The sequence below is a fragment of the Staurois parvus genome, unplaced genomic scaffold (assembly GCF_062004578.1).
Source record: "Staurois parvus isolate SC_StPar_1 unplaced genomic scaffold, SC_StPar_1.0 ptg000168l, whole genome shotgun sequence".
NCBI lineage: Eukaryota > Metazoa > Chordata > Amphibia > Anura > Ranidae > Staurois > Staurois parvus.
The window spans coordinates 2,388,885-2,398,091 of record NW_028317964.1 but is presented as its reverse complement, the minus strand read 5'-3'; the positions used below and the strand labels follow the sequence as shown (position 1 = coordinate 2,398,091).

The following is a 9,207-nucleotide window of genomic DNA, read 5'->3' as shown; positions in this document are numbered from 1 at the left end:
CTTGGAATATGTTGTGTAAACAATCCCCGCAGTGTAGATATTCCCTGGTGTTTGCAAATTTGCCAACAGGGGCCTTTGCATAATTTTTCTGGGACAATGCAGAAAAAAATGTGTTCTACCTGATTTGTCATGCAATTATAAAATCATATCAAAGCTTTTTTATGCATAAAAATATTATGGGAGAGGTGCTGACCACACTTTGTGGAGGTGTCTTGGTGCAGCAGTTATGGCTTTACATGTATTTAAAATGTGCATAACAAAAAAATACTCTTCCTGAAATTCATAGTGTTGCAGACACCCTGTTGGAGTCCTGCTCACATGACAGATGTTGGTCCTGCATCAGGTTCACGTACCTGCTAGAAACAGGTACATGAATTTATTGCATGGAAGCAGGGTATGTGTGTGAGTGTGGGGGGTGTGTGTGTGTGTGGGGGGGGGGTCGACACTACATACCATGGATACTCTGTCCCCAATGCATGTTCAACCCCTGGGCCAGACAGCATCAGAGGCTGCTAGGACGTTGTTGGCTACACAGCATCACTGGTTGCTAGGATGTTGTTGGCTACACAGTGTCACTGGTTGCTAGAACGTTGTTGGCTACACAGCATCACTGGTTGCTGAAACGCTGTTGGCTATACAATGTCACTGGTTGCTAGAACGTTGTTGGCTACACAGCATCACAGGTTGCTAGGATGTTGTTGGCTACACAAAGTCACTGGTTGCTGAAACATTGTTGGCTACACAGCGTCACTGGTTGCTAGAACGTTGACTACACAGCATCACTACTTGCTAGAACGTTGTTGGCTACACAGCGTCACTAATTGCTAGAACGTTGTTGGCTACACAGCATCACAGGCTGCTAGGACGTTGTTGGCTACACAGCATCACAGGCTGCTAGGACGTTGTTGGCTACACAGCATCACTGGTTTTTAAACATTGTTGGCTACACAATGTCACTGGTTGCTAGAACGTTGTTGGCTTCACAATGTCACTGGTTGCTAGAACGTTGTTGGCTTCACAGCATCACAGGTTGCTAGGACGTTGTTGGCTACACAAAGTCACTGGTTGCTGAAACATTATTGGCTACACAGTGTCACTGGTTGCTAGAATGTTGTTGGCTTCACAGCATCACAGGTTGCTAGGACGTTGTTGGCTACACAAAGTCACTGGTTGCTGAAACATTATTGGCTACACAGCATCACTGGTTGCCAGAATGTTGTTGGCTACACAGCGTCACTGGTTGCCAGGACGTTGCTGGCTACACAGCGTCACTGGTTGCTAGAACGTTATTGGCTACACAGTGTCACTCGTTGCTAGAATATTGTTGGCTACATAGCAAACAGCAGGCTAAGGATTAAAGTGTTACTAAACCTACAACCTGGGTGGTCACATCACTCATAGGCTTACTATGGAGCATGCTCTGTGGGCTGTCTCTCTTTTTCCCCAAAGCTGCCACTCTGAGCTGATCATGTGACCAGACTGGGATGCCCTGTGAATAGGTAAGTCTAAGCATCTTCATTCTACAAAGTAGTTAGAATAGGATTTAGACGTCGGGTGGGGAATGTTTAGGCTTAGCAATAGCCTGGACTTCTACTTTAAAGTGTTTCTAAACCTACAACTGTAAAATCAGTCTATATATACATTAAAGCATGCTTCTTATACTCGATGTGGAACCTAAGGGGTTAATCCATCCTTTTTTTTTTCTTGGGAGCGTGCATGTGACCAGTACAAGGCCAGTGAGCACTGTCCAGACAGAGGTCAGGGGTCCTGCATCCTCCTAGAGCAGAAAGAAAACTCCTCCTTCAAGCTTTAACCAGTGCTCTACTGAACACTGACAGAAGCCACATGACTGCTCTAACTGCAGATGAGAAAAGGCATTAAGCAGTTTATATTTACTAAATAATTGCATTTCCATGTTCTGTATACTGTGGGAGACCAGATATAGTGAGTGCAGGGTCCTGGGCTTAGTTACACTTTAAATTAAGATTTGATATAATGCTTGGGTTTAGATTTTTCACCACATAAAACATCTGTGTTAGCTAGAATATATTATCAGTATCATAATACATACCACTGCAGAAAGTATATGCCTACAAATATCCAAGCCAATTTCCAGAAGCTAACAAATCATTGTATCGTGAGATACTTTTGTGACACCAATGGAAAGCTATATATTCTGTTTACACTGTCCATTAACCCTTTACTGTGCCTCATGTGATCCACGATTAAATCTTTTACTATACACTTAATGGTCACACCTACGCCCTTTAATTCACTGTAACATACTAAAAAGGTCACATTTAGGACTCCTAGAGCTGTCACACTTGAACCAGTGCAGAAAGCAGTGTCAAGTGGACTCTTATTACGGAAGGGACTTGCTATTGTTTTTTCATGAATGTATGCTTTTTATCATGACATTTCCACTACAAAATTCTATCTGCAGGGCGTCTTTTTGGAAATAATGACATGGAACTACACAAAAGTTGAGGAATTCATTCTTCTGGGGCTGACAAGCACACCAAACTTGCAGATTGTTTTATTTGTGATCATCCTCATCATTTATGTTCTGTCCCTTCTGGGTAACATCCTTATTATTTTTGTCAGCAGGATAAGTCCCCGTCTCCATACACCCATGTATTTCTTCTTGAGTAACTTGTCGTTTTTAGACATTTCATTCAGCACCAGCGTAGTTCCCAAAATGCTTATCAACTTTTTATCACCGAAGAAAGGTATATCATTCGATGCCTGTTTCACCCAAATGGTTGTACACATGTGTTTAGGAGGCTCGGAATGTTGTCTTCTCCTAGCAATGGCGTATGATCGCTATGTGGCTATATGTAGACCATTACACTATACCACCATTATGGATCCAAGTCTATGCATTAAAATGGCAACCGGCTGTTGGATTGCAGGCTTTCTAAACTCATTAGTACACACATTCTTTGCCTTGCGATTGTCATTTTGTGGCCCAAATGTCATTAACCATTTCTTCTGTGAGATACCCTCTGTAATAGAGCTATCCTGCACAGATGCTTCTCTGAACAGGAACATTATTTTCTTCTGCGCTATGTCGTTGGTCATGGGCCCATTTTTCCTCATTCTTATAACTTACGGCTACATTATTTCCAGTATACTTAGAATCAGTACATCCATAGGCCGAAAGAAGGCGTTCTCCACTTGTGCTTCACACATGATGGTAGTCTCTATATTTTATGGTACAATTATTTTTATGTACATGAGACCAGGAGACACTCACGTAGCCCACCAGGATAAAATGGCCACCTTGTTCTATAGTGTTGTGACCCCAGTGCTCAACCCGCTTATCTACACCTTAAGAAACAAAGATGTTAAAGGGGTGTTAGTGGAGATTGTGAGAAAAAAGCATGTGCTATAATGGCAATAGGAACTGTAAGTATATTGACTGATGTGAATGTTATATATATACATATATATATTAAAGCACTGCATAAATTGACGGCGCTATATAAGTACCTGTAATAAATACACTACCTCCTGCTCTCTAGTTCCCTTGTCTCCTCCTCCCATGTTCATCTCCAGGACTTCTCCAGAGCTTCCCCCATCCTCTGGAACTCTCTACCCCAATTTATCAGACTATCGCCTACTCTGCTCACTTTTAGGCGATCTCTGAAAACCTCTCTCTTCAGGGAAGTCTATCCTGCCCTCAGCTAATAATGGAATGTTCTACTCCTCCTACCAGTCCATCCCCCACAGTTACTACCTTTTGTACTAGTAGCCCCGCCCTCTTAGATTGTAAGCTCCAAGGAGCAGGGCCCAGCTAACCCTCTTGTGTTGAACTGTATTGTTGCTGTATTATCTCCCTTTATATTGTAAAGCGCTGAGCAAACTGTTGGCGCTATATAAATCCTGTATTATAATAATAAATAATATTCACACATAATACATCTCTGCAATACATTTAAGCAGTACACATAGCATATCTCTGCAATACATTTAACCCGTTTGCACCGACACCTCCCGCCACTTTAAGAGTTTCAGAAGCCGGGAGGCACGGCGGGATTTTAGGGTCATGTGACCGCCGTGATTCGCTGTCACGGCAGTCACATGATTGAAAAAGGTCCCGATCGCAAGGGGAGATCGGGACCTTTCTGTGAGTCACGGACATATGTGCTGGGGGCGCCCCCTCTCAGCACATATGTATTTTCAAATGGTACGCAAATATGCGGCAGCTCGGCGTCAAGGCCCAGACACCGAGAAGCTGTATATTTGCGTCTAAGGGTTAAGTAGTAGATATAGCACATCTCTGCAATACATGCACACTAGGGCAGCACAGTGGATAAATGGCTAGCACTTCCGCCTGGCAGTACTAGGGTCTTTGGTTCAAATCCCAACCACGGCACCACCTGCCTGGAGTTTGCATGTTCTCCCTGTGCCTGCGTGGGTTTCCTCTGGGTACTCCGGTTTCCTCCAACAGTCCAAAGACATGCTGGTAGGTTAATTGGATCCTGTCTAAATTGGCCCTAGTATATGAATGTAAGTTAGGGACCTTAGATTGTACACCCCTTGAGGGTTAGGGACTGATGTGAATGTACAACATATATATGTAAAGCGCTGTGTAAATTGACGGCGCTATATAAGTACCTGAAATAAACAAATGTGTGTTCCATTTGCACACCCAGCCAGTGTGGAAAAATATCTTTTAAGTTGCCAGAAAGGCACTAGACTCCTAATTTTCTATTGTAGGCTGACAAAACACAGCATATACAGGTGAAACTCGAAAAATTTGAATATCGTGCAAAAGTTCATTTATTTCAGTAATGCAACTTAAAAGGTGAAACTAATATATGAGATAGACTCATTACATGCAAAGCACTCCTTGTGAAAGTCCCCAACACTTTTGAATGGCCTTTTCCTGACAATCCTCTCCAGTCTGCGGTCATCCCTGCTGCTTGTGCACCTTTTTCTTTCACATAACTTTCTATTAATGTGTTTTGATACAGCACTTTGGGAACATCCAACTTCTTCTGCAATTACCTTTTGAGGCTTTCCCTCCTTATGGAGGGTGTCACTAATGGTTTTCTGCACAACTGTCAGGTCAGCAGTCTTTCCCATGATTGTGATTCCTATGGAACCAGACTGAGAGACCATTTAAAGGCTCAGGAACCCTTTGCAGGTGTTATGGCTTAATTAGGCGATTAGAGTGGGACACTTTGAGTCGAGAATATTGCACCTTTTCACAATATTCTAATTTTCTGAGATTGTGGATTTGGGGTTTTCATGAGCTGTAAGCCATAATCATCACAATTATGACAAATCACGGCTTGAACTATCTTGCTTTGCATGTAATGAGTCTATCTCATATATTAGTTTCACCTTTTAAGTTGCATTACTGAAATAAATGAACTTGTGCACGATATTCAAATTTTTTGAGTTTCACCTGTATGTGGACTAAGTAGGATCAGCCATGATGCACTGTCTTTTCCTAAACTATTCACTCGCTGCACTGTCTTTATCTCAAAAAGATAGCCACTAACAGAATTGTAAACCCTAGATAAGAATTGGGCCTTTAAGATTACTCATGTAGAGATCACAGGACAGCTCAAAATTTTTGACAAGATCAACAGATATTAATCTAGAACTATAGGCAAAACTTTTTTTTTTCAGTTTGGATAAAGACAGGGTTATAATCCTAGGCAGATTTTTTTTTTTTTTGCCATCTGTATACCTTTTCAGAGATTACTCTTTACTTCCTGTCCCACACTTAAACAGAAAGTGAAAGGAAATCCTTGCAAATTAAGTGAATCCCTTGGGGACCCCAAAATCATAACAGTTAGTGTTCCCATGGGATGATTTTCCTTCTATCACTGTTCTGGAGACAACCCAAAATGTGGGATTTTCTTTACATTTACTTTCAATGATAATGATAAACAGGACAAATAGAGAAGGTAAAAAAAACTGACAGGTGTTCTAATCCATCTCCACTCTACCCAAAACTAAAAAAAATTTTTAGTTATACTTTAATCAGTACATCCATGGCGCTAAAGAAGGGGTTTTTTTTTTCACTTGTTCATCTCACATTATTGTAGTCACTTTATTCTTTGGTCCAGTCATTTTTATGTGCATGAGACCATGAGACCCGGAGAAACTCATGTGGCCAACTAGGATAAACTAGGCCAACTTAGACCCATCTCCCTGCTACCATTCACTTCCAAGCTCCTTGAGCGCCTGGCCTACAATCGCCCAAACACCCACCTCACTAATAACAACCTCCTTGATCCTCTACAGTCTGGCTCCCGTCCCCTACACTCCACCGAAACCGCCCTACTTAAAATCACCAACGACCTGCTAACCGCCAAAGCTAATGGCCATTACTCTGTCCTCCTGCTCCTTGACCTCTCCGTGGCCTTAGACACAGTCGACCACCCTCTCCTCCTTACTAAACTGCACTCACTTGGCATCAGGGACGCTGCTCTCTCCTGGTTCTCCTCCTACCTATCCCAACGCTCCTTCAGCATCACCTATAACACTGCCACCTCCCCCTCTCTCCCCCTCTCTGTCGGAGTTCCCCAAGGCTCTGTCCTCGGACCTCTCCTCTTCTCCATCTACACCTCCTCCCTTGGCAAACTAATACACTCCCACAGCTTCAATTACCACCTCTATGCCGACGACACACAAATTTACCCCTCCACCCCCCACCTCACCCCCTCACTCTCCGCCCACATTGCCCACCTCCTAAATGACATATCAGACTGGATGTCGCTCCATTTCCTCAAATTAAACCTGTCCAAAACCGAGCTCCTGGTTTTCCCCCCACCCTGCACCCACCCCCCCATCCTCTCCATCACTACTAACAACGCCACCATCACTCCCACCCCACATGCCAAAGTCCTGGGTGTCAAACCTTTCCTTCCTACCTCACGTCCAATTACTATCTAGATCATGCAGGCTCCACCTCCGCAACATCTCCAAGATACGTACATTCCTGACCCCAGACACTACTAAACAACTCGTACACTCCCTCATCATCTCACGCCTGGCTGGACTACTGCAACTCCCTTCTCACTGGCCTACCCAAACAAATGTTATCCCCACTACAGTCGATCCTAAACTCAGCGGCGAGACTCATCCACCTCACCAACCGCTCCACATCCGCCACCCCCCTCTGCCAATCCCTTCACTGGCTCCCGAATGCCCAGCGCATCAAATTCAAACTGCTAACTGTGACCTACAAAGCCATTCACAACGCCGCCCCAAACTACCTAACCGACCTGATACCCAAATACCACCCTACCCGTGCCCTTCGCTCCTCACAGGACCTCCTACTCTCTAGCTCCCTGGTCTCCTCCTCCCACGCCCAACTGCAGGATTTCTCCAGGACTTCCCCCATCCTCTGGAACTCCCTACCCCAATCCATCAGACTGTCACCTACCCTCCTCACCTTCAGGCGCACCCTGAAAACCCACCTCTTCAGAGAAGCCTACCCCACCCTCACCTAACAACTGACCTCCTCCACTCCTCCCACCACTCCATCCCCCACAGCCATTTCCTCCTGTACCACTTTCCCCTCCCTCCTAGATTGTAAGCTCGAAAGAGCAGGGCCCTCGAACCCCTCGTGTATTGTATTGTTTGTCTTGTCTCATGTTCTGTCCCCCTTGCTATTGTACAGCGCTGAGCAAACTCTTTGGCGCTATATAAATACTGTATAATAATAATAATAATAATAATAATAAAAGGGCCACCCTCTTCTATAGCATTGTGAGGCCAGTATTTTAACATTCTTGTATCACAAGGTGTAGATGAATGGGTTAAGGGGTGTGTCTGGGAATTGCATGAAAAAAAAGCATGTGCCCAATAGAAAAAACAGTTACTGTATAGATAGACAATTTTTATTTTTTTTTAAAATAGAAAAACATTCCATATTACCATTATATTCAGCTCCTTGGGTCTGCATATGATCCAAAGTATCAACTGTTATGCCCTGTACACACGATAAGAAAATTATACCGAAACATTTAGCGGAACCACTGATCGAACGATTTTCTCTTCGTTGATGAGCAGGATGTTTTAACCGATAACGATATTGTGAACAAAAAAATCCGGTTGAACAACAGTGAAAAACAAACAATTTTCTATGCGGTGGTATGACAGTCGTACGGAAAAAAAAATCTATTAAGCACTATCACGCATGAGCGGAAACAGAAGATGACCCGGATGTTTACGTCCAAGGAATCTTCGTAAACACGAACGAAAAACCCAAATGTTATAAGTAACATGAGATAATGAAATCAGAATTCTGCATATTATATTTTTATGCATCACTATTTATGTATATAGGCAATGTAATAAACTATATTATACTCATTGCTGGTAATTGTTGTGTAGATCGCTTGTTCTGGCCAGAAGGGCGTGGCTACAAGGTCACACGAACACCGCATCACTTCCACTTGTACAGAAGACGTCAACACTACATATTGCCCGATGAACGATTTTCACTAAAGGAGAGAAAAAAACCCAAAAAACAATAGCAAAGTCAGGCTGCAGCAACACCAGGTCTAAGGGCCCATGCACACTAGAACCTCCTAGAAGCTAAACCGTGTTATCATGTGTGTCTATGCACACTACTTTAGGCTATTTGCATTTTTTTTACTTCAGTGTTTAAGAGCAGAAAAACAAATTGTTTTTGCAGTGTTTTTGGAGCATTTATCCAGCAGAAAAACATGCTAAACACTACGAAAAATCTAAATTTTTTTATCGCCAGTGCTTTTTTTTAGCTTAAAATAAACCCAGTGTGCATGGAGCCTAAATGTGGACACAGGCAGCTGTTTTGCAAGAGGTGAATGTTACACTTTAATCACCCCATACTAAAAAAAAAAAAAAAGCCTATCAGCACAAAAAATACCACCTTCCAAAAGACGCTTTTTTTTTTTTTTTTTTTAGCAGCAGGGCTTTCTTTAAAATAAAAAAAAAAAGTCAACAGCAAAATGATCACTGCCCTCAAAGCAGAATTAAAACTGTACAAAACAAAAAACACAAAACAACAAGTAAGCTACTAAGCTACAGGGAGAGCCAATAATTAAACTTATTGTGTAAAGGACTTTTGGGGCTATGATAGTAAACTCCGGTTTAAAACAAATTCCATTCTAGTATTTTACATAGTTATTCTGGTTGAAAAAAAAGATATTAGTCCATCCAGTTAAATAATAAAAAAAACCAAAAAAAAAAAAACCA

General features: G+C 42.6%; 1 protein-coding gene across 1 annotated transcript; it reads left to right on the top strand.

Annotated features, from left to right (window-relative positions):
- Window positions 1-2,452: 2,452 nt before the first annotated feature.
- LOC149462780 (olfactory receptor 2G3-like) lies at window positions 2,453-3,394 on the top strand. Its single transcript, XM_089676426.1, has one exon. It carries the CDS (start codon window positions 2,462-2,464, stop codon window positions 3,392-3,394), a length of 933 nt encoding a protein of 310 aa, XP_089532552.1. The 5' UTR covers window positions 2,453-2,461.
- The last annotated feature ends 5,813 nt before the right edge of the window (window positions 3,395-9,207 follow it).